Source organism: Oreochromis niloticus, linkage group LG5 (assembly GCF_001858045.2).
Source record: "Oreochromis niloticus isolate F11D_XX linkage group LG5, O_niloticus_UMD_NMBU, whole genome shotgun sequence".
NCBI classification, from domain to species: Eukaryota; Metazoa; Chordata; class Actinopteri; order Cichliformes; family Cichlidae; genus Oreochromis; species Oreochromis niloticus.
In genome coordinates, this window is record NC_031970.2 from 31,067,037 (window position 1) to 31,091,742 (window position 24,706).

General features: G+C 41.6%; 2 protein-coding genes across 7 annotated transcripts in view; both read left to right on the plus strand.

Annotated features, from left to right (window-relative positions):
* The first annotated feature begins 2,348 nt into the window (after positions 1-2,348).
* Positions 2,349-13,601, plus strand: phf20a (PHD finger protein 20, a). 4 transcript variants are annotated; one of them, XM_005450191.2, is made up of 17 exons: positions 2,349-2,523; positions 4,558-4,664; positions 5,295-5,466; positions 5,745-5,829; positions 6,137-6,213; positions 6,338-6,926; positions 7,041-7,091; positions 7,200-7,469; positions 7,710-7,904; positions 8,012-8,107; positions 8,739-8,894; positions 9,276-9,457; positions 9,568-9,667; positions 10,941-11,136; positions 11,241-11,682; positions 11,981-12,161; positions 12,287-13,601. In XM_005450191.2, the coding sequence occupies exons 2-17, from the start codon at positions 4,582-4,584 to the stop codon at positions 12,427-12,429; spliced, it is 3,018 nt and encodes a 1,005-aa protein (XP_005450248.2). In that variant the 5' UTR covers positions 2,349-2,523; positions 4,558-4,581; the 3' UTR covers positions 12,430-13,601. The 4 variants fall into 4 exon arrangements, with proteins under 4 accessions (XP_005450248.2, XP_005450250.2, XP_019214194.1 ...); XM_019358649.2 differs by lacking the exon at positions 2,349-2,523 and adding an exon at positions 3,013-3,152; XM_005450192.3 differs by lacking the exon at positions 2,349-2,523 and adding an exon at positions 3,175-3,633.
* Positions 13,602-14,154: 553 nt separating this feature from the next.
* ndrg3a (ndrg family member 3a) overlaps positions 14,155-24,706 on the plus strand; it is a 32,016-nt gene continuing 21,464 nt past the window's right edge. For 2 of the 3 annotated variants that reach the window (XM_005450187.4, XM_003442646.5), the window contains exon 1: positions 14,155-14,312. The gene's annotated coding sequence lies outside the window, so the exon portion shown is untranslated. The remainder of the gene's footprint in view (positions 14,313-24,706) is intronic. The other variant, XM_005450189.4, reaches the window with a different exon arrangement.

Sequence of the window (24,706 nt, forward strand, 5' to 3'; positions counted from 1 at the left end):
GTTTGTTAAGTTGGTTAACAATGTCCCATGAATCATTCACAGGTGTCACAATTGTGTGATAGGCCCCAACCCAGATATTTTCTTGGGCCATTATTAACATGTGGGTGGCTGTGGCTCAGGAGGTAGAGCAGGTTATCTGCTAATCAGGAAGTTGTTGGTTTGATCACTAGGTGCTCCAAGTGTCCTTGGGCGAAATACAAAAGCAGAGTGCGTTCATTGGAGTGTGAAAGCACTTAAATGTGTAAAAAAAATAAATAAAGTGAATGTGTGCTCTTTGAGTCCTCAAGCACAGTAATTTATGAATGGACACATTTATCTAAGCTTCTTCAACTAGGCTACCACAAGCTAAAAACAGATTTAGCTTTGCTAAAGTAACACAAAGACGGCTGTAACGCTCGCAAGAATATAAGAAATGAACCACAGGTCAGACTGCATGGATGGGTCACCCAACCAAACCTTCACACTTGTTTATAGAATTCTTCATTCAACAATTTGCAATGGACCAACTTCTGCATATATCGTCTTGATGCATTCTCAATCATCCAGGAAAGTAAATCTCCAAAAGCTGAATCTGTTCATCTGGACGTAGCGTTTTGTGGGAGAAACGTTTCGTCACTCATCCAAGTGACTTCTTCAGTCTCAGCTGACTGCAGGTGTCCCCAAACCTTATAAACAGTACATTTGCATAATGACTGAAACCAGCCCACTGAAGGAACAATGGGCTGTGAGGTCAGTTCCTTAATCATAGTTATGCAAATTCCCATGACCATTGATCAACAATCACTGACCAAAACCCACTGATCAAAGAACACTGATCAACACTGTTGAATGGTACTCATGGCCATTGATCAGTGGGCTTTAATCAGTGGGTTTTGGTCAGTGATTGTTGATCAAAACCTGCAGTCAGCTGAGACTGAAGAAGTCACTTGGATGAGTGACGAAACGTTTCTCCCACAAAACGCTACGTCCAGATGAACAGATTCAACTTTTGGAGTTCTGCATATATCACACACATACATGACAGTGTGAGTGGATGTTTTCATGCAAGTGGAAACAAATATATCAGTCCTGTTAAGCTTTTTATTCTAAACATAATTTTAGTACATAATACATACATAATTTTTTAGGACCTTGGCTAAAAGAGTTCAGTCTGTGATGAAGGATCATGATGATCATACCAAATAATGACTCAAGCCCATTAGACTTTTACATATTCAGTTTTTGCCTTATATACAGATTTTCTGTTTATGTTTCTTCATTTCAATAAATTACTGCACCTATTTTTATTTTCTAATTGTTTTTTCTTTTGTATATACTCTAAGATTTTATACTAAAATATTTTCTAATGTTAAAATATAAAATGTTGAGTTTTTTATTTGATTTAAGGGATTAAACTATTTTTAACTACTAAAGTATACACTGATACATCAGTTCAATGTAATCATTAGGGATTAAGTTTGTTTTTGGCTTGCATGTTACAAAAGATATTTAATAGCTATATTTAGCAATTTAAAATGTTAATGGATCTAACTCTCAAAAGCAGAAGTAATACGCCTTTATATTTCTCAATCAGCCAATGTTTTTCAGAAAGTAGTTTTAAACAGGGTCCTCTTGCAGTGTGTTACGCAATCACACCCAGAGAATGAGAATCCATTTTTCTTGTTTGTCCTTAGACTCACAAGGGAAAGAGTTAACAATCAGATATACCGGAACCCCCCCCCCCACACACACACACAAACACACTTCTCCACAGTTGTCATTGCCTTCACTGTACATGTTCAAATATTTATTCTTATGTTCATCACTACACAAACTTCACTCTGCTTCATCGGTCATTCTGGTGCAAAGCCCGAGCAACATAAACATTACAGCAAGATAATAGGAGCTCTGGGCTTTGCCTTTGGGACTCGAACAAGTAAAAGAAAAGAGATCCAGGCGAACATACACCGGGGAGACACTCATGTCCCCTGGGCATAGTCAGGGACTGAAAGCATTACTATTCTAAGTTCAAAACAGCAACTTATTTAGGAAACATTAAACACAATTTAACATTATACAAGGAACAGTTGTACTAAAAAGCCATTGAAATTCTGATTTTTTGTGCTTGTATTTATGCTTGTGCCTGTATTTAGACTTTATTACGGATTTGTACAGTATGTGACTTACATTTCTGATTTCAAATACTGTTTTTACATTTTTGTACATTTTCATAGTTATTACAGTTTATAATAGATAAAGTTTGGCAAATTGCAGGTTATTAAATATTTAATGAATATTTATCTATACATACGAAATGAAACAGACTATGAGATGAAACGTCCTATTGATATTCACAAGGGCTTTGGTCCGTTTAATGCGCATGCGCATCGCAGAAGCACACTGCCCGCGCCGGTGGCGAATGCAACGGGGAGAAATTTAACTGCGTGGTCTTGAGCTGACAGGCGGAGCCGGCGGTTCCTGCGCTTTTAATCAGTTACACAGCAGATTATACATCGAACCGGACAAATAGTGACTGGTAAACAGGTAAGAAGCTTGAATATCCACACTTTGCATTCGACAGATTTGAATTCCCAGTAATATCGTGACCGAGGCCCGGTTGGTGGGTGCATCAACAGCGGTATGGTGCCGCATGTCGGCTTTTTGAGTTCAAAACAAACGTGACGAAGTAGGTAATAAAATGTTATACGAGTACATATCGGTTTTGTATTTGTTATATAGCAGGTGTGCTTTCAGGTCCTACGGTCTTTGTTACTCTGTGCTTTGAAATGTCTGTGGCTGTTTAGTTGGAGAAGTTTATACTCGGCATTTCCACGCCGCGCGCACACACAGCCAGAAAAGTATGAAAAAGTAGGCCTTCTGCGAGGCCGCGAACGGCTCTGTGAATGACAGCTGCTCGCCCAATCAAATGTAAGCGTCCCGCCTACACAGCGCTTGTTCGACCAGTGGTGTTTGTCAAAGGGTCTGACGTAGGTGTCAGTTACTTTCGCGCTCCGCCCTCCGGTTATAAAACACTGGACAATAACGCGTCTATAGTGGTAGAAGTGGTCAACAAAAGGAAATCTGGGAAATGTCGAGTCATTTTAGAGTGTTTTTTCTCTTCAGCTTTTCCCTCTTTTATTAAGTTAGAAAATATCGGTTGAACGCTGTTAAAGGTATTGGGTGGGCCGGTGGTAAAATAGTATATGGGGTTCCGTTTTCCTCCGCATATTACAATGCGAAATGTGCTACTCCACACATAGTCTTAGTGGATAATTTTGAGATTAAAGTAATTTTATCACCTGTTTCATGTGCCCTGATTGTGGCATCTCACGTCTCTTGTGCGTCTTCTGTGTCCGTGTCGCTCCCGTCTGTGTAGCTCTCTGCACGCCAATAAACAATCGGTTTGATCTTAAATCGAGTATTTTTGCCGAGCAGACTATTGCTCGCCTCTTAATGTAGCGGGAATACCCTACGTGCAACCATAATGGTCTTTACCATTGTCTCCCATTGTGTCTATACGTGAAATCGACTGACCAAAAAAACACGTGGGCAGGGTAGTGTGAAGATATCCGGTTTGTAGGTTGCGCAGAAATCCGGAGTTACTCCCGACAGTCTCCGCTATGGTGAACCGATTAGGCTCCGTCGTGGACAAAAGTAAGACGCTGTGGTGCATGGTGTGATTCTTTAGTTGTTTAAATAAAAGGCGCCGGCATGTCAGTCTGTCCTGTGTACGTACGCATGACAAAAGAAGCGATGTTATCGGGAGGATTTGGGTCTATTCCTCTGATCGACTCCAATGACCCTCATTATTTTTTATTTTTATTTTTGTTATAGCTGAAATGGTGATCATCAGCGTTATTCTTTATCTGACAACGGCAGTTTAAGCAGAATGTGCTGTTAAATCAATCCCGTGTTAGCTCGGTGCAGAAATGTCTTCCTGCTGTAGTGGTGAATGCCTACAGTGAGCACATTATCTTTGTCATTCTTGAACCTTCTTTCGATGTGTGTGGTTGATAAGGATACACTGAAATCGCACTGTGATAAATTTGATTAAAACCGCTTAGGAGTCTGTGTGAGGACATTTGATTATTTTTATTTTTTTAAAGACTCCTATTCTTTGAGGTAGTGTTTGCTGAACATCTGGTACTGGCTACATATTCACCACCATTTGAGGGGCATGGCTCACCTTAATATATCAGTTTTTAATCTCTGCACACTGTGCCACACCATGTAACAACATTTGTAATCTGTAGCTTGTATAAGCCTACAGTGGTAGTATTTTTCCCTTGCTGGACAGGGTTATTGTTCTGCTGGCACAAAGGGGGTGTCTTACATTGGTATTCAGGTTTAAAGAGTGATTTATTTTTCCAGTCACTTGCTGAAATATTTAGGAAAGACCTCAGGCACACACAGAGGTGACTGCATTATTATCTGTAAAGACCTCGACAGTCGTGTGTGTGTGCACGTGTGTATTGTGTCCCTTGTTCGGCACAATATATGTCTCTTAGTTGCAAAACAGAGGTCATATGAGTGCAGATTCTTTTAATGGTTAATGTGTGTGTGTGTGTGTGCATACAGGAAGGGTGCCTTGATGTGGGCAGTATGAGTAAGACGCCCCCTAACAGAAGAGGGATAACATTTGAGGTGGGAGCTCAGCTTGAGGCTAGAGACAGCCTCAAAAACTGGTGAGTCATGGCCTCACTCATTCCTCTCTCATCCATTTTACTGTTCCCTTCCCTCTCACACCTAAGTTTCCGTTCCTTGTTTGTTTTTGGGCCTTTATTACAGTAACCGTAATGTTTTAAAAATGTTGATGAGTGTTCTCAAGGTGTCCCTTAAGCTCAACTTTGAACTGCATTATTAAGGCTTGTGAAAATCATGTAAAAACATGTTAAATTCTATTTAAAGGAATGATTCCTTTAAATGTGTGATAAGACTACATCATTAGAACACTGCTATTGCAAAGCTAAGTGGGAGCAGCCTTTTAAAATATAAATGTCTTTTATAATAGACGTGCACTCACACGGTTATGTATAAATGCAGTTGATATTGTATACAACAGTTTAGTACTAAAGGTATAATTTAAAAATGAAAACTAACTCCACTACAGTAATGTGTAAATGCCCAGCACACCATCCACTAACTACAGCTGTGCCATGGTTCATTGTTTTTTATGTGTTTACATTTTCAAGCTTGATTTCATTTCTAAAGCCACCCTCATTATATGTTTGAGATAAATGATAAGTGCTCTAAATCACTAGACTTGCCATTCATTCAGCCTTTCTATAAACTAGCCATTGAATTTCTTCCTGTAGGTATGCTGCCAACATTGAGAAGATTGATTATGAAGATGAAAAAGTGTTGATCCATTACCGACAGTGGAGCCACCGTTACGACGAATGGTTTGACTGGACAAGTCCCTACCTGAGACCTGTAGAGAGAATTCAGCTGAGACGGCAGGGCCTGAATGACGATGCTCCAGTACCTGTAAGCTAACAGTCATGCTTGCTTTGAAATGTGTAGCGTAGAGACATTCTGCCTTGTCTTCTTCTTTACCCTTTGTTGCACAGTGCATTACTGCATTGAACTGGTCTTAGCGAAATGCGATTCTTGGGTTTTTGTATTTGCATAAGTTCAATGGTACTGCTGCTTTTACTTATAAGTAAAAGCGTCATTTTTAATAAAACTATAGGAAGCCTTTAACACCTCCACCTCCAATGCAGTCTTTGAAATGGTGCCAACAGTGTCAAATCTTTTCCCTCCAGGCCTTTCATGTGAATGACAAAGTGTTGGCCAGCTGGTCTGACTGCCGTTTCTATCCTGCTAAGGTCATTTCGGTTAATAAAGATGGTGAGTATCACATTACGTTAATGGGCTTAAGTGAGTTTCAGTCATGGATTTGTTACTAGTTTTTAAAGTTTTGCATTTTCATTGCAAAGTAGTGTTATATGGAGTATAGTCTGAGATCTTGTACGTTTGTTTTTGGTTTCAATATGAAATCTGTGTTGTTGTCTAAGTACTTTCTCTTTTGTTGGGAATGCAGAAAAATATCTAAAATGCTAGATTTATCTGATTTCTACATAGGGTGGGGGGGTTGCCTCACACACATCACATTTAAAATGATCACACAGTTGTATGTTTTCTTCATTCTTTTCAGCATCCTACACTGTGAGGTTTTATGATGGTGTCATCCAGACAGTGAAAGGAATACATGTGAAGCCTTTTACCAGAGAGGTACCAGCATGTTTGTTTTTTTTTGGTTTTTGTTTTTTTTTTCCTTACAAATGATACTATATACTGGATTCGACTACAGTTTTTAGATCTTTGTTTCTAAGCTATTTCTTTGCCCTGCTCACAGAGAGGTGGAGGGAAGTCTCGGTCCTCTGAAAGGAACATGGTTAGGAGGGCCCCGAACCGCAGAGACAGAAGGTCTCAGGAGAACGGGGTTCCCAAGAACAAGCGAGCCAGACGCAGCACTTCAGACCAGGAGGAAGACAGCAACAGTGAGGATGAGGAGCATGAACAGGGAATGGTAAATGATAAAAACAAGAAAACAAATGGTGAGCTAGAGGCTGTGCCCACTGTCAAAAAAGAAGAGGAAATCCCTGAGAAGGCAGAGCAGATCAAGCCCAGGGATGTCGAAAAAGGGACAGGATTCAGTAATGGCGTGAGAGTCGAGGAGGACGAGAAGGAAGGTGGCGAAACGTGTCGCGTCAATGGAGAGGTGAAAAAGGAAGAGGTGGAAATGGAACAGACTGGAGCAAAGCCATATACAGAGTCACTCAAGCCATACACAGAGTTGCCCACTCAGATGTCATCGCAAACAGAGCAGGTGTCTGTCACTATGACAACCACAGAATCCAGTGGCGATGTGGAGCAGAAACCAAACGTCCAATCAGAAGGTGCTCAGGCTGCAGTGGATGTGCCGCCTCCTCAGCCTGTGAAACGTAAGTGTTAACACACTAAATGAAGTCATTTAGCAGATATGCCATTGGCTCTCTAGTGTTTTGGAAAGCATGTGAGCGCACTTTGAAGAGTTCCTTTCATTTATCTTTTAACAGCGGTAAGGAAGCAGGGTTTCCACAACCCCAACAGGTTCAGCAGAGAACCATGTGAGTACATTTTAACATTATTGAGTCAAGCACTGCAATTTCTCACACTCATTAAAAAATACAATAGGAGCTTTATTTACATGCTGCACTTCTGTTGTTCTGTTTCAGTGTATCGAGTTATCAAAAACCAACCTCCTCCTGTCCTGTCCATCAATCTTGATCACAACCCGTTCAAGTGCAGCGCTCCTGGCTGCACAAAATCATTCCGTAAAGCCAAGCTGCTGCATTACCACATGAAATATTACCATGGCGAGGAACAGCCCCCAGAAGCAGACCGCAGCCCCACAAGGAGCGTCCAGACTAGGGCCTCTGAGAAACAGTCTAGTGCCACTGGTTTGGATGGCACAAAGAGAAGGCGCACCATTTCTGCATCCATGCGTGAGTTATTCTCCAGTTTGACATTTGTTCCAAATAAAGTGACAGAGGAAGAGTTTTTAATAAATAAACTGGGTCACTGCGTCGCTTTTTCAATAGTAAAATCTGAAATGCTGAGTCACGGCTTGCTGTTATTTTAAATCACACACTTCAGAGTTGAGGCCAAGTGATAAATATATGCACGTCCAGCATTGCTTTGAGATCAGGAACTTTGGCTCATAAATTCCTTGTGATTTTCCTCAGAGTCTGTTGGAGTTGCCACGGCTCCACGTGGAGAGCTGAAGGCTGCTGGCAGACGCACGTCAGCCCCGCCTGCAGTCAACACTCAAGGCCATCAGCAGAGGGCACTGCTGAGGGAGAAAAGCAAAGAGAACCAACTGGACAGGAATGGCTGTCAGCTGCAGGACAAAGACTCAGACAGGAGTTGCTTCGATATTGGTCAGTATGATGCAATGAAAATGTGCTCAGAACAATTCAGCTTGTATAAATACCAACCTGTTAGCAGTGTTTGCTATACTCTCATGCAGCTGAACTCTTGCCCCTAGGTTCAGTAAAAGATAAACTGAAAGAAAAGCCTAAACAGAAGGACTTCCTCCGCATTAAACTCAAGAAAAAGAAGAAGAAAAAGAAGGCCAAGTCTGGTAAGAAGCAGGTGCTTGGCATAAGGCTGCATCACATATCTGCTGCTCTGCATGCGCACTCACTGTGACATTGTGGGAATGGCTAGCCTGCAAAGCATCAAGTGCTCCATTCAGTCCTCTTGGTGTGGTGGTTGAGCCTGTGTGTGTGGGAGAAGCGTGATATATGTTGTCTGCCTCTGTCCCTCCATAATGTCAGTCAAAAAACTCCAACATCTTGTCTCTTAAATCTGTTGGTCATAGCTTGATTTATTTTATTTCATTTTTTAGATGGTTTTTAAAGTTGTTTTAGCTGGCAATACGGATGGAAAAAGCCAGATTTTATTGTGGCACTGATAATGACTGATCCAACATACAAGTCCTGCACTAGTGTTAATTCTGGGTAGCATTCACAGTGGTGTGTTTGGCATGCACACAAATGTATAGGTGGTGTTCCACTGACTAGTTATTTGACACTGTTCAGTCCTGAAATATGGGCTGCATGTTTGCCCCCGATTGTTCTTGAGTAATGTCATTTGTCCATAATGTATGTTTGTGCCACATTTTGTCACTTCCTGATGGGCACTTGTTTTTAGCATTATTAAAGCTGACATTTTTGTTCAACATGTGCTTCCCCCCTTCCCTGTATTAACAGACTGCACAGGTAGTGAGGAGAATATTGGCATCTCAGTATTGGGTCTTCAGTCCAAATTGAATTTGCCACTCAAAACTCCCCCCTCACACAATCACAAGCCTGAGGCCTACCCCAGCAGGCCTGGATACAGCTACTCAGAGCAGATACATGTGGATGGTGGGTATTTCTGATAGTGTGCGTGTATTGAATATGTGTGGCTGTAGATGGTTTCCTCTCCCTACATGCTTCTGTTCCTTTGGGATTCAATCCACCATGCTGCAGATTTTGTTTAGCTTGACTCATCTTTGTACAATTGTTACTCATGCATGCAACAAGTCAATATAATGCCACATTTTGAACCCATGGTTGATTGAATCCTTTGCTGTTGTTTGCTGCCATTGCTTGCTTCATCATTTAAGCTACAAGTACTAAAAAACAACAGTCATTTAAGCTGAAGTTTTATTTAGACTTAACAGAATCACCCACAAATAAATTAAATCTTAAGGTTGTGTCATTCACTTGAAAACCCAACAGTTCGTTTTGTCCCTGTTACTGTAGACGAGGATAGCATCAGTGACTGGTCTACTGATAGCTGTGGGTGGAGTGAAGATGACTTTGATGTGGATTTGGACGTCACTACACCACCTCTGAGTGTGGACTCTGGTGCCTTAGACACCAGTGACCAAGAGATAGTGAGATGCATCTGTGAGGTGGAAGAAGAGAATGACTTCATGATTCAGGTGAGCCTGTTGTTATTGTTGTTGTTTTTTAATTTAAATAAGGCTTTATTATTTATTGCTTTTGAATGTAAGACTTTCACAGTTGTTAAATATGTTTGTCTTGTTGTTAGTGTGAAGATTGTTTGTGCTGGCAGCATGGCACCTGTATGGGATTGTTGGAAGAAAATGTTCCAGACCGTTACACCTGCTACATCTGCCGAGACCCACCAGGTAAGGGGGAAAAATGATTTTATTTTATTTTATTTTTTTAAAGCAGACCTAGGATTATACTTTCCAGTGAGCACGAGGGACTGTGCAGATGTTTGTGTGACTCCGCACAATTGTCAGCACAGAATTTACATTAGTTTAACAACTATGCATGTGCCCCAGGTGGCAGACCTCAAAGAAATACAATAAGAATCACATTGGATCTCCAGCCTAAGACTGCATCATTTCCATCATAAAGCTTGCTCTGCTAATCTGGTAGAAATAACCATTTGCTTCTGCTGTAGTTTGTACTTTTCTCTCTCTATTTTGCACAGTCGAGGAGCGTATCAAGTCACATTTCACTGCGTGTTATACTTGTATAACTATGTACGTGACAAATAAAAGGATCTTGAAAAAGTGTAACCGGCCATCTAGTGGACAATAAGAAAATGACAATGTCCAAGGAACATTGGACAATACGAAAAATGATATTTTTAAAGTTGTTCCAAGTTATAACATTGTGTCCCTGTGGCTGTTGTTATTTTAGCTCTTGTTTGATGCTAAATTGTTTAGCCAATAATCAGTAATCATTTTTATGTCATATGATTCATTTTTGTTACCCTAATTCTCAACCTCTTCATCCTCCTGGTTTGAAGATGCTATCATTTCACTCTGATTCTAAATGCTTACTGGACTGCACATGATATCATTATGTAACTTTAAATTGAGATTAGAATGTTTAGTCCTAATAATCATAGTCATGAATTTTGACATACAATATTAGCATCATATTATTACCTTGTGTCGCTGTATGGCACAGTACACTTTGCTTATATAAAGTCACAAGTTCCTGGTCTTCAAAACACAGCTAAATTACAGAAACCATGAACATTGCTGGCTATTGTTTTTAGTTGGTTATTAGTGGGAACTAAACAATGTAGTCTTTTGGGGTGTTTGACTGTGTCCACAGTGCAGAGCTGCATGACTGTACAGTGCTGACTTTAGCTAAAAAGAAAATGCGTGAAGAGTGTGTTAACATTGCCAAGGTGGAGGAGTTAATGATGGAAGCTGATAAAATACATCACCTGCTAAGCTAAGACCTCTAGCACACATCTGTTTAGTTGACTTGGTTTGCTTACGTTTGTGTGTTCTGTTCTTCAATCTGCCATTCATTCCCAACCAACTAGAAAAGGAGTCAGACACAGTTTAGCTTGTACAGAGAGAATATTGGTGGCCTAACAGTCAAAGCATATTTTTGCCGTTACAAATAGTTAATATTTAATCGTCTCAATTTCAGGTCAGAGGCAGAGTCTACGTTACTGGTATGATCGAGAGTGGTTGACCAATGGTCACATGTATGGACTCTCGTTCCTGGAAGAGAACTACTCTCACCAAAATGCCAAGAAGATCACCACCACCCACCAGCTGCTGGGAGATGTGCACCATGTAGTGGAGATCCTCAATGGACTTCAGCTTAAGATGAGCGTCTTACAGTGAGTACAATTATTCCCAAGACAGAATATTTCTGACCAGTGCACTTCAGCTATTATTAATGATTAATCAATCACGCATTGGATTTTTTTTTCTGTACTTTCAGGAACAACTCTCACCCTGACCTGCAGCTATGGCGACAGCCCTGGAAGCATTTGGAGAGGTCATGGATTGGTTCAGATTCATGCCGGAGCAGCAATGCAATTCCATCTCCTGTGACTCCTGATGAGGACATGAACCGAGGAGAGATCTTAATGTCCAACGCTCTGGAGAAGCTTAGCCGGGCTGCTACAGCTGCCACCGCCTCTTCGTCCTGCTCCTCTTCCCCCTTTCCTTCCTTCCAAGACTCTTACATTACCAGCGAACACTGCTACCAGAAACCACGGGCATATTATCCAGCAGTGGAGCAGCGGCTGGTAGTGGAGACCCGACAGGGCTCTGAGCTGGAGGACAGCATGAGGAGCACAGAGGAGCTGCTGGAAAGGGAGCAACGCTACGGAAGCCTGCTTGAGACAGACAAGCCCAAATCCACAGGCATCAGCAACAAGGTGGGTTTTGTTATGTAATTAAACTGAGAAAAGCTGCTCTTCTGAGGGGGAAAAAAATCTCTTTATGGTCATATATAAAAATATACTTTTGTCAGCATTTCTCAGAATAACTCACCTCATGTGAGCATTAGATTTTAACTGCACAGGTCCCTTATGTTTATTATATAATTTAAAATGACTCCATCATAAACTTTATTTTTCCTCAAAGTGAATAGATTTGCAAATAAATCCTTGTACAACTCCCATGTGGATTGTAAGTAAATCCCCCCCCCCTTTTTTTTTCCTTAAAAATGTTCAGGCTTCATTGGGTGGCTCATGGTCACAGACTGACAACAGGGACGAGGGTGTCAAGGACTCTGGAGAAGCTTCAGATAACAGCAGGCAGCATCAGCAGTGGCGGATCAACCTGCTGGATCACATAGATGCCGTCCAGGACGAGGTCTCTCACAGGATGGACTTCATTGAGAGGGAGCTAGATGGTAAGCCCTTTGACTTTAATAGCTTCTGTCCAACTAGGTAATTTAACTCACCAAACTGATTTAAAAATATGACTGATAAAATTTCACAAAGGGCTTCTGAAACAAACTCTACTTCTTGTCATCAGTGCTGGAGAGCTGGCTGGACTACACCGGGGAACTGGAGCCTCCTGAACCTCTGGCTCGTCTGCCTCAGCTCAAACACCGCATGAAACGGTTGCTGACACAGCTAAGCAAGGTGCAGCAGATCGCCCTGTACAGCTCCACATGAGGGCGTCAGAGAAGAGCAGCAGGTTCAGACGCCACACAGCCTGCAGAAGAGATGCAGTGGCTGAAGCTCACTGGTCACAGGCTGCAAAGATGACAGTATTCATGCAGGTCCAAGACTTTGTTGGTTCAGCACATTTGCTCTGATCTGACCTCTGCTGCTGTTTCTCCTTTTTTAAAAGGGTCCGTGTGGTGGAATCCAATGCCGTGCTCAGCTTGTGTCATATATGAATATTCATATGAACACGTATGAAAAGTGAGCATCTTAAATCAGGATAAAACACAAGAAGTAACCTCGTAAATGCAGGAGAAAATCCTTTAGGACCAGACTACACTTCTGTGTTTCCATGCAACTCTAAACCTTATGAATGCCTTTTGTCTGAGCTACTGCTTGAGGTTGTCCTGTCTCTCCCAGTACGCAGTGCTTTACATGCAGAAGCAACTTTATAAGCAAATTGCAGTCGAGTTCCTGAACCTACACTCTTTGCAGCAGATTTCTGAATACATTTTCTTTTTTTTTTTAATGGTTTTGTTTTGCATAACCTTGTCTCCCAGTGTTCAGTTGTGGTCATCTATCATGCCATAATGTGTCAGATTCTTTTGGTAAATGTGGACAGATAGAAACTTGAAGACATCTAGTATGTAACGATGCTGTACAAGCGGTCCCTACAAAAAAATCTTTTTTTTTTTTTTGACCTCCTCAAGGGTTTGTTTTCCACTACACTGTGAAGTTATTTTTGTTGGGTATCAAAGGCATCTTATTTTAGCTTTACTGGCAAAAGGAAAAGTTTTGTCTAAAAGCTGTCTGCTTGTCCGTTCACCCATTTTATCAGTTTGCGTTCCTACTTTAAATTACTCTTTGCATTGTCGTTGCTATAGCACTTGACCTATGATTCACTGAAAATTGTAATGTGGACTTGTCTCTTCTTAACCTATCATCTTGTGTCAGTGACATATTACTCAGAAAACCTGTAAATGTGTTCTTTTTCCTGTATTCTGTTTATTTACAGTAAATTGTTTGTTTGTAAATATGTCATTCAGAAAACGTGTTCTTCTTTAATGAGCATATTGTATGCTACTGTACTGTGTGTCTGGCTTAGAAGCAGGGAAAATGTCCAGAACAATGCAAACAGATTTCCTGGTACATAAATAAAATATCCTTGATATTAATCGCGACGAACATGTTCTGTATGTTTTCTCATAAAAACAGAGTAGTCCTCTTCTGTCTATGTTGGCTACCAGTGAAGTCGATGGTTGGATCATTCATATTTTGATGTTATACGGTGTTTTTTGGGTTGTTTTTTTTATGGCATAGCCGATTTGAGCGGTTATATAATCGGCTTGAAAATAGAAACTGGATGGGAATTGTAATCGTGTAATCTCTCAAAATGTCAGCCGCTATCGTGAATGAAGGAATGAGCAGGGAAATGATATATTAAGCCTCAATGCTCATCTGTTGATCAATGACTTATAAACAGCGGTCGTTTAAAAATTAATCGTCGATAAATTCAGCAGCCCAGCGAATCTAATAAAGTTGGGAACTGTTAAGTCATCACAAACACTGGCTTTGATCGTCTCTGTACATTTTGTTTCTCCCTTGGGAGCAAAGTGTCGTCTCCGTGATTTCGGAGCGGAGTGAGACCTCCTGTTCCCACCCCCCTATTTGTGGGTAGTACCGCCTCTTTCCCATTGGCTCCTCCGCCGTGTCTCCGCCGCAGCGTGTAGTTCCGCCCAGTCACAGAATTACTAGTTGAGGCAGAGGAAACGCTGGGCAGCCACGAGCGTTGTTCGCTGTGTACTTAGAAATACAATTCACCGACGATATTCAACAGCACTCCCAGCGAAGAATTGACAGTAAACCACCGGATACTTATTTCAATCGTCGAGGTGAGTTTCTATAACCGTTTACCACTTACAGATGTGCCCGATGCCACAGGAGATTACCTCAGCTCGCTGGATTTCTCAACCTGTTCGTGCTGCTGTCTGTACTGTCCAGGCGTTTGTTACATCGATGATGGCAGCAGTTAGAGGATCGTTAGAGGACTAGTTAAAACCACATGTTAAACACCAGTGGCTCACAGGGAGCGAGCGGTCCAGTCATTAAAAAAAACAAAAAACAACAAATAAATAAATAAACTGCAGCTGAATTGAATTGAGTTCGTAGCCGCTTCTCTCAACTGTGATGCGACACTGTGATGTGTTAACGGCTTAGCTTGTTTCCCTTCATTTGTCAGTGCAGTTATTGTTGCCAGTGATCTGGGATTTTTTTTTCACTGTTAACATTTGTGCTTGCTAAGTGTTAACCCGTGTTTTAGCTAGTTAGAATACAACTAGGCCTGTCACGACGCCTCATAACGGACTGTGACAACTAAAGAAATGTTAGCCGAATAGCTTTGAGCTAAATAGATGTAGTGCACAGAACCTGTTAGTACTTATTACCTGTTAATAAAAAGAAAACAAAAACTTTTATTATAAACACGCCAAAAATACAAGTTGTGCCTTTTATTTAGCTTTTTTTCCCCCCCTATCCAATTACTGGAATAGTAATATGATTTCTATCTGCATGGGTTTAATTTTATTTTGAGTTATGACAGGAAACATTTGTCTCCAAAGATCCAAAGCTGGGTGTTGAATGTCTGGCCTCCCACCTCTCGCAGTGTGAGGGGACGTGTTACCCTCAGTTTTGCACGTTTCTCCACAAATTGTCCCAGTGTATGCTCGACAGACCCATCATTACCAAGCAGATCAGTCTCAATGAGGTAGAAGCACCCCCAAAAATTTAGACGTCACGTGACTGATGACATTGTCACTGGTACGCAGGCAAAGGTCACACAGGTGAGACATGTAAGGGAGTGGGCATCAGGTGTTTCTCATTACTAAGAATATCAGAGCCTGTATTTAAATACCACCACATATCCCACTCTTTCAGAGTAAACCTGCCATTAGGTTATTGAAACAGTTTCATTTATGGGAGATTTAAACACTACAGAAAAAGACAAGAAGGTCACAGTGACCTTTGTGTTCTTTCCTGTGTGCTGAATGTGTAAGAAAGCCCGTGTAGCATATGTAATTATTAAAATGTAATGTTTGATGGCGTTAGATTCACAAATTTTATCTCCCACAGTGCCCCGAACAGTGCCACATGGTCAGAACAGGCTGAACAGAGCTTACACAACTACCAGGATTTTGTTGTCAGTCACAATGTAGTTGCAGAAGACTGTTGACTGTGATTGGGAAAGCTTGTATATATAATAACAGAGCAGATACCAGGTAGGGTGGGGTGGGGTGTTTTACCTTATTGTTTGAAGCTCTAACCTCGTGGTTGATTATTACACTGAATCACCTTGTACCTAACTTATGGGAGGGTCAAAAGTTGTTTATTAATCCACACGTTGTCCTTCACATCTTGGAATCTGTGGGACAACGTGTTCATCGGGTCTTTCTAGGCTGTAATCCTTAGAGCCCTCGCTGAAATGTTGAATAATTTATAAGGGGTTTATGTGGTTTATCGCAAGAGTTTTGCCATATTTTTTTTTAATACGTGGCGCGATTCATCTCCCACGGGCGCTCGGAAATGAAAACAAACTCACTGGAGTGAATGCAAAGGCGGCAAAATGCAACAGTTGCGGGCATCGCGTGGCATTAACGCTCGTAAGTGAATGTTGAAAAATAATTTCGGTTTGTTAGTGTCAAGAGGTGACACTTTTACGGTGCCTTTCAGCTTGGATTACACTTTCCACTTGATGTATTACAAGGATTACAGAGTACATAAAAAGTGAGAAAATGCTGCTGTTGTGCAGAAGAGGATTTCTTGCAGCATTGGCAGGGATGAATGTCAGGAAATAACACTGGCTGCTCAGATGGAGACAGTAATTAAGCCACTGTGCTGACAGTCAGTCTTGTCTAGCATTCGCTTTTCACCTTTGGATTCCCGGCCCCGCAGGGCCAAACATAACCTGTGCCAGGCACAGACGTTTACCGTGACTTCTTCTTATAATGGAAAATGCCTAAAACCTTTGTTGACAATACATCCTCATCCTGTTCTGCTATTTCTCCTTAGTCAATTGGCAGTAAAAACATACAGCCAGCACATTATTATAGTTTTTTCTTCTTTTTTTAAAAAAATCCCCAGCAAGGCGAGCAATGTAAACATTATCCCGTGTGTCTTTTTCTCAGTCCAGCTCTGTCCTCTGTGCTGCCGCTGTGTTTTCGTAACAGCATCTGTAATTGAAGCTGTACGAGGCCCGGAGAAAACAGATGATGGATGTATACCTCTGCTCCAGGTTCACTTCTTAAATTTCCATCTCATCCCAGTCTACCGCTGAGTCCCTGCTCGGTTTGTTTTTATTGCATGGATATAACGGAGGATAAGTTTCCTTATGGTGAGCTACGAAAGGCAAAACATCCAAAGCAGTTTGTGAGCTGACTTTCTTTGTGTGAGGCAATCGTGCTGTCTTCTACATAGTTTTCTCAAGACTTTCTTATCTGCTGGATCCCATCCCTGCTAGAAGGAGGGCTCCATCTCCGTTTTCCTTATCAACATCGGCGGCCAAATCAGCATGTGGGAGTGAGGCGAGGAGAAGCACAGGTGGTAAGCTTGTTGATCCAAAGAGTTGGATGCAAGCCAGGTTTGACCTCTGGACTGTCCCCGTCTCTCTGCTTTTTCATTTAGGATCACATATTGAGCACATCTGCACGGACGCCATCACGTCAACCCTCAGTTTTCTCTGTTCCTCTCGTTTGTCTGAAGGTGGTTGTTGGATTTCTGCGGAAAAGAAGCTGTATTCACTAATCCAGATTGGGGGGGATATTCCAAATCCCTGTTTGTCATAGATCCATATAAGCTGGCACACATCACACAGCAGGCTCTCCGAACTTAAAAGTGTTAACTGCAGCACGCAGCTTTTAGTTACAGTGCCTCACAATAGGCTGTGAGCCGTATGAGCGGTTTCATCCTCCGTTTGCTTTATGGTCACAGGGACACCCAAGACACTTAGATGCTTTAATGTGACGAAGCAAATGGGAGATGCAGCGCCCTGGTGGTTTGAGCCCCCCTCCTCGATCCATGTTTCTGCTGGAAGCTGATAAATTCTCTCACAGATGAGACGCAGCGAGCACTGATCTAAAAACTTAGGGATCTTACTTTGAGAGGATTGGACCCTTTGGACTCATTGAGAGTTGTGTGTTTCACATTTGCACGTGTACATGTATTGTTGTTTTTACATATTAGGAAGAGATGAATAGTCGACGTCTTTTTATCACTCGTTCGATGTTTTCTCGCTGGATTGAAAGTCAACGTGCTGGAGCCGTAGAGTCAATGCCAGCTGTTGAAGAATTCCTCATTGGTTGTTGTGATAAGAAGAGAATTCGTTTATGTAAATGATGGTGAAAAAGGTCGCTCGATTTCAGCAGTGCCACCAGCTGAGCTGCATCTGGGGGGGGCGTACCTCCCCCTCCTGTGGTTGCCAAGGACACCGCCAGCCTCCACAGCGAACATTCGCCAAGGGAAGGCGCCAGAGGAGCCACCTCTGTGTTTCTCTGGGAAATTGAATTGTCAGCGATCAGTCATTGTGACAGCCAAGCTGACCACACAGATAACTCTATTAGCAGAGGCTGTGTTCCTGTGAGGCAACAGGCCTCTTAGCACTGATTCATACACTGAAACATGCTGAGACTTGTCCTCATTCAAAGCTTGCTGTGTTTTCACAGGCAGAGGTCTTCACTGTCTCTGGGCTCTCATGTCTCTGTGCTCTGTTAATGTTTTATGGAAGCAGTATCTTGTGTTTCCCTCCCCTAGTTTGTTGAAGTGACGCCGATGTGCCGTGCATGAGCGTGTCTGAGAAAGTTAGGTTTCGTGGCACACAGATGGCCTCACTGCTGCTTTCACAGGTGCCCTTCAACAAGCCTGACCGCAGTCTCCAGATCCTGCTGAGCCTCCAGCAGGACTCTGCTCTTCTGGAAACTCTGCCTCTTCACGTCAACCAGCTGTGACCCAGGACACAGACACACTCGCACACACATACACAGTTTCTGTCTTCCACTTTGTCTTTCTTTAGGCTTCCTGCACAACTGAGCATGGCAGAGGAAATCCCCATAGACTGAGCCGCAGCTAGCCTAGCGTAGCGGAGTGGGGCAGGTACTCTATTAGCAGCGCTGAGTGCAGGGCCGACAGGCCTGGCCATTCAGTCAATTTATAGCCAGATACCAGGAGGAGCGGAGCCAGGAGAGACTCATTCAGTCACACTCACACCTCGATCTGAGCTATCAGAGCTAATTTATCAAGACACAGCTGTCTCGTCCTTCGTCCTTTAGCAGCGATATTTTTTTTTTCCTTGTAACCCATCATTAGGCGTCCTTTATGTGAGACCTGTATATCCTGATGTCTATTGATTCATCAATGGTGTCTGTCATGATGCTACATCTTAGGCCTGGGCAGTATATTGATTTTCTTTAAGTTATGTTAATATGTTTTATAATGAAGTATAGGATGAGACAGCATTTGTCCTGATGTAGTTTAGTGTTGTATGTAAACCCATGCTAGTAATTGCATGTCTTCTGTCACTCTATGATGCAAAACAATTTTTCCAGAACTGTGCTCCGTCTGCATCTGCAGACTATTTCTCTCCCCAAGGTGTCCTGCACCGTGGAGGGAAAAAAGTGTTGTCTAAAAAACTATTTCAGTTTAAAGATGATAGCTTAATGTTGCTTGTATAGCCAAGCTACTTCATTTATGGAAACAGAACGCTAACAAAATGCTGCAAGACTTCATTTACAGCAAATTCGCCAGTGAAACATATTTTTGAATATAGTTGGAAGATGTAAAATGTTTCCCGACTATGCAGTGACTTCTGATATATGATTTCCCCCCATATCACCCAGCTGCACTACAGCAACTCAGTTGTTTTCTGCAATACTGTTTTCTTATTAAGTCTGTTTATCATTGTTTGAAAGGATCATCTGGGTCAGTGCCCTGCGGGGCTTTGTGGAGTTAAAGGAAAGATGAAGTGCATTCATATGCGTGTTTGTGACATACAGTATAAATGCACAGAGAACTTTTATAGGGGAAGGTAAAATCCGTGAAGTCTCTATCACAATAAGTGGTTTAATCTGTTTTTAAAAAGCGAGGAAGTCAAAGTGCGTAAGTCCATTATGTTTCCGTTCTCATGGCTGTTCAATTACAAATGAAGACATGCACAGGTCGGTTGTATTACACCTCAGCTCTGGTTCAAATAGATGTTGCTTTGGTTCAGGTCTTTTGATCCTACCGGTCTTTTTATCAATCAGTCAACTTCATGCGATGGAGTTGGCTGTTGACTGATTCTTCTGATGGAAAAATGAAAGTTTCTCATTTGAAAAAGCAGCTGGTCCAATGCAGCAGCAGGGGGATTCACAATTAGCTAATCAGCTCCACGAGTAGGACTAACTACGATGTCAAGCCAAAGAATCAAGGAGGAGTAATCATATGAACCTCATGCAGTATCATTAGTGCTTGTACTTTGCTATGGTCCAATCTTAAAATCCCAGCCAGACTAGTATGTTTGTGAGACAGAAGTGTTAATTAGCTTAAAACTGAAGCACAAACTCCAGGAGGCCATATTATTCATTAGGTAATATCATTAAAACTTGACGAGTTAACTTCAAGTGGTTATTAAAGGAAGTGCAGTTTCTGACACCTCAACGGTGGCTTCATTTTTCAGTCCCGGAGGATGCGGCTCGGTATCTTATCATCAGTGTCGGGTTAAAGCAGTGTTAAATTATGTTGGTCTCTAGTGATTACACTTGAAAATTTGGATGTATTTACTTTACACTATGCAGTTGAATATAGTCACAGGGGTCCAGTCACACTGCCCACTAAGGCTCTCATAAAGTTGCAGCTTAGTGCAAGGACTGCTACTTTATTTATAAACGAAGACCAGAATAGATGCTTGACTATATAGTACAATGTAGTGAGGAGGGTGGGGCATGGGGAGGGCTGACTCATATCCCAGCTTCCCTCTTGCAAACACCCGAATCCACAACTGCATAATGGATAAATTGAGTTTCCAGTTTGCTGGTCTGAAACATCAGAACACCAGTGGAAAATATTACCGTTGGTCTCTGGGTCTGCATTAGTGAAGTAAATTTAGGTTGCCACTGAACGTTATGAAAAGTAATTTTACAAACCATAGCACTCTGTTTAGGGAGCCAGCCAGTTGTCCTCTGAGATTTTCTCTCGTCATGTGCGTCTTCATGTAAGACATAAAACATGCTGATTATGCCCGTAGATGTGCTGTTATGAATCAAATCTGCCAGATGGTGCACTTCAATCTCATAAGACAATTAGCAGGTAAAGTGCCCTCCTTAAGGAATCCTTTAAAAGCACTCACTGAGTAATAAGATGGTTTCTTGCACTTAGCTGCCCTACAGGATTAGACATGTGCATAAGTGCACATGCTGGTGATAGACTTATTAATCGGTCCAGTTAATTATCGCAGCCTTCCTCGTGTCAGTTTCGCCATTCGATGGGCAGGTGTAAATACCAAGCTTTCAAAGTGCAATATATCTTTTTACCCACCTTCTTTTTTAACACATACAATACATATACATATATTTACTCTAAAGTTAGGCAATACGTTGAGATTTTTCAAGTGGTCACAGCCATATCAACTGGGAATTGCCATTAAGTTATCAGATAGTTATCACTCTCAGAAATTCATCAGACACTGCAATGGAGGCTTCAGGCTTTATGCTACTAATGCTAAACTCTTCTAAAGGCTCTTTAAAAAAAAAAAAAAGGTCTCGTATCGCTCATATTTATTGTTTCTTTCAGTTCAGATGGAGCCAAGGAATTAAACGCTATCTCATTTGTGACAATGAGATACTGTTACAGATCTTAGGTGATGCTGGAGTGCTCAGTTTCACAGCACTTTGTGTTAGGGTTGCCAACACTATCTGCTATAAATGTTAACTTTTTGTCTCCTTATTAATAATTGCGCAAAAAAAAAAAAAAATATAATATAGGCATCTGTATTTGAGTGTTCCTCTAATCAGATTTTGGTTTGTTTGGTTTTAGTTTTGTGATTCATATGTTTGTTTCTTTTACATGCAGAATAATATACTGTCAGTGATACTGATAATACTAAATAATTTACTAATGGTATATTATGTTAGCTATAATATAAAATCAGCAGTAGGCATCATACCAGAGCTCACCTCGTTTTTGCCAACATAGTGTCCGTGCTGGTGGGGCATGGGGTTAATGTGCTCTCATTAAGGTAGTGCTTTGTGGCCTGTTTAGTGCTCCTGCTGCTGGGGAGACAGCGAGTCTGCCTCCTGTTACCTTTGTCTGTAGGCCTATAGCTGTGCTAACCAGTTTAATGTCATTTACATGTGTATTATATATAATTTTCATTGGATCTTATTTCAGTGAACACGCTCCCCACATGCAGCTGTTGGCTATTGAAACAGCTTTACCACTATAGTGTCTTTCATGCCAGTGAAGCCCTGCTAAACTGGATTGAAATGTGTTAGTGTTTTTTAAGTATGCAAGCTTTTAGTTGTCTGAAATTGCGTGTGTGTAAATAGAAGGTGTGTTTACCTTTTTACATAAATCTGTCAGTAGAAGAGGGCCCTCTCTTTTTGGCAGGCAGGTGAGTGCACCGACTACAGTGTCGCTAAAGCTTTTTATCACAGACAGCGATGTTATGTTCATCGAGAGTGAACATAACTGGTCAGAGGAGAAGGTCATGAGTCTTCTGTGGACATATTCTGTCTGGTGAATAGGTCTTAAACCTTATTGCTCCTATGTGTGTAATGTCCCGTGAGCCTTCCAAGTACAGCCTCTGCAACATTTTTATCACTTGCATTTTGAGTAATGACTGTCCGGAGGCACAGGATATTAAATGTAGTAATGACTGAGTCAGTGCGCCTTCAGATTCCTTTCTCAAAGAGGGGTGAGTCAATTATAGTAATGCAGCATTTAGCTTTTATTAGACCTTTTTAATCCTAGAAGGATCAAACAAGGAGGTGGTAGATTTGTTTGTCTTATTAACTGTCCTGAAATAGCTTCTCTCTGGCAGGTTGAGTTAATCTTCCACTTCATTTTATCTTTCCCATGCAGTGATCATCTATGCATATTGGCGTGTATTCATTTATTACACAGCCTAAGCCATTGTTTAGAAGTTTAATGTCAAAACCGGCTGTGGGTGTTGCCCCACATTTGGGATTTTGGATAAAAATATACCTTTTCAACTGAATCCTGAGAAAAATGTCAGCAAGATGTCTCATTATAGTTTTTTTCTCATGTTGTCAAAAGAAGAAGAAAAACTCTTCTGCCAGCTTGTATCAGGAGAATAATAGAAGCTGTAAGGAGGATGATGGAGCCTCAGGAGAGCAAGCTGTCATTTAATTACGCAGACATGAAACACGGGGAGCTGCGTGTGAGCGCGCGTGCATGCGAGTGTGTGCCGTGTCTCTGTGCTCGTTCATCTGTGTGGGTTTGCTGACAGTATCTGCAGGAGATGCTTCGTGTTATAGGTCAGCTTTTCCTACAGTGGAGAACAAAACATCTCATACTCCAGCTCGGATTTCCTCCCAGGTATTATCTCTCTCGGTTTAAATTCTTTCTGTCAATTACGTTGTTAGTGACCTAACAAGGGGACTAGGCTGGGAGGGGGGGGGTCTAAAATGCAAAACGAATGGATTTTTCCTCTTCTAATTCTCTTACCAAATGACCCCAGTTAGAGCAATAATCTGCAACTGAGCCTTGTCACAGCCCATTAGCTTTACTCCGGTGCGGATTGTCGCCTCTAAAGACTCAGAACTATAAACACTGGCTTTGCCTGTTTACGAAAAGTGAGGATAAGGAAATTTCTAGTAACAGTACACTAGAAAGATTCCACTCGAATAGGGCATCACCGCACCAGTGCCCGGGTTAGACGAAGTTGTTTACGCGGGTTTGTGTTTACCCCGAAATTGAAAACAGAGGAGCAGACATAGATGTCGGGCTCTCTGAATGGCTGGCAGGAGGCTAGTGTCTCTGGAATTTGTGCTAGCCTGTTTTCTATTGTGATGTGAAGATCGCTGAAGTGTTGAATGAGGACAGAGGTTTTAGTTGAGGACAGACATGGTTGTGTTTCTCTGTGATTATAACATTTTGGCAGATGGGCAGATAAGTCTGCGTCCTCTCATTGGAAGGGAGTTGGTCATAGACCCAAGTCAAGAACTAGATTTTCTGTTGGATGCTGCCCTGAAAGCCATTAACATTCCAGTAACCAAACTGGGTTATTTAATAGATAATAAAATATCCTTAAATTTTCCCCAAAGGTTGGGATATTTTGTGTTATAGCAGCTAAAATATTAAAGGGTCATTCTCTGTCAGTTTATCTAATGCTTCCCACTTATTTCCAATTATAAAATGTACCGTTCCCATGGATTTGTTTTTTAGGAACATTTCTGATTGTAAGTTTTTAGGAATGACACTGAAGGCTAAATGAACCTGTAACAACAACGTTTAAATAGAGTAACTAAATGCAATATGACAAAAAAAGAAGGTAAAAATTACAGAAAAAGAGCACAATTAAATAGAAAATACCAAATAGTGAAATAACTTGTAAAAAGCTCAATAAATTAAATCTATTTATATTGGAGCCAAGTAAAGATGTAAAAAAATAAATAGAGGTTTATGAGGTGTTAAGAGTTTCTTCACTGCCTGTCTGGAAAGATCACGTGGTTCAGAGGGGATCCAGGTTTTCCTTTTATTATCTATAACTTTTGGCCACAGCCACAGTTGTTTGCATGATCTCTGTGTCAGCTGATGGAAGAATCCACTTTGATTCCAACAGCATGATTTAGAGTAGATACTGGATTCTGACAGCAACCACAGAAGAGAAATCCTTTGGCAACTAATATGGATTCATTCCACTCATAGTTCAATATTGAGGCCAAAAAATGTTTCTTTGCAGTAACATGCCTGGGACTACACCACATTTAATTTCCAAAGAGTGCAGTCCCTCCACAGTAATTACCGCTCACAGTAAATACCCATCACATACAAAAAGTCCTGGAGCCAGATATGGTTGCGCTGTGGTTAGGGAACTGTGAGTGCAGTCTCATTTCCATGCAACACAATAAAATTACACAGTATTCCTGGGTCTTAGTCAGCTCGCCAGGCACGTCCATTTTATTGTCCAAGGACCTCACATAACCCCATGATGATTGCTGGAATGGCTCCGGCTCTGAACCCACATCATCACCTCTGCAGCTCCTCCAGGATTACAGGCCTCGCTCTGGGCAGTCGAGCT

Coding starts and splice junctions, on each gene's coding strand:
- phf20a (XM_005450191.2), top strand. CDS start 4,582: ATGAGTAAGACGCCCCCTAACAGAAGAGGGATAACATTTGAGGTGGGA. Junction 4,665..5,294: donor AGAGACAGCCTCAAAAACTG/GTGAGTCATGGC, acceptor TTCTTCCTGTAG/GTATGCTGCCAACATTGAGA. Junction 6,927..7,040: donor GCCTCCTCAGCCTGTGAAAC/GTAAGTGTTAAC, acceptor ATCTTTTAACAG/CGGTAAGGAAGCAGGGTTTC.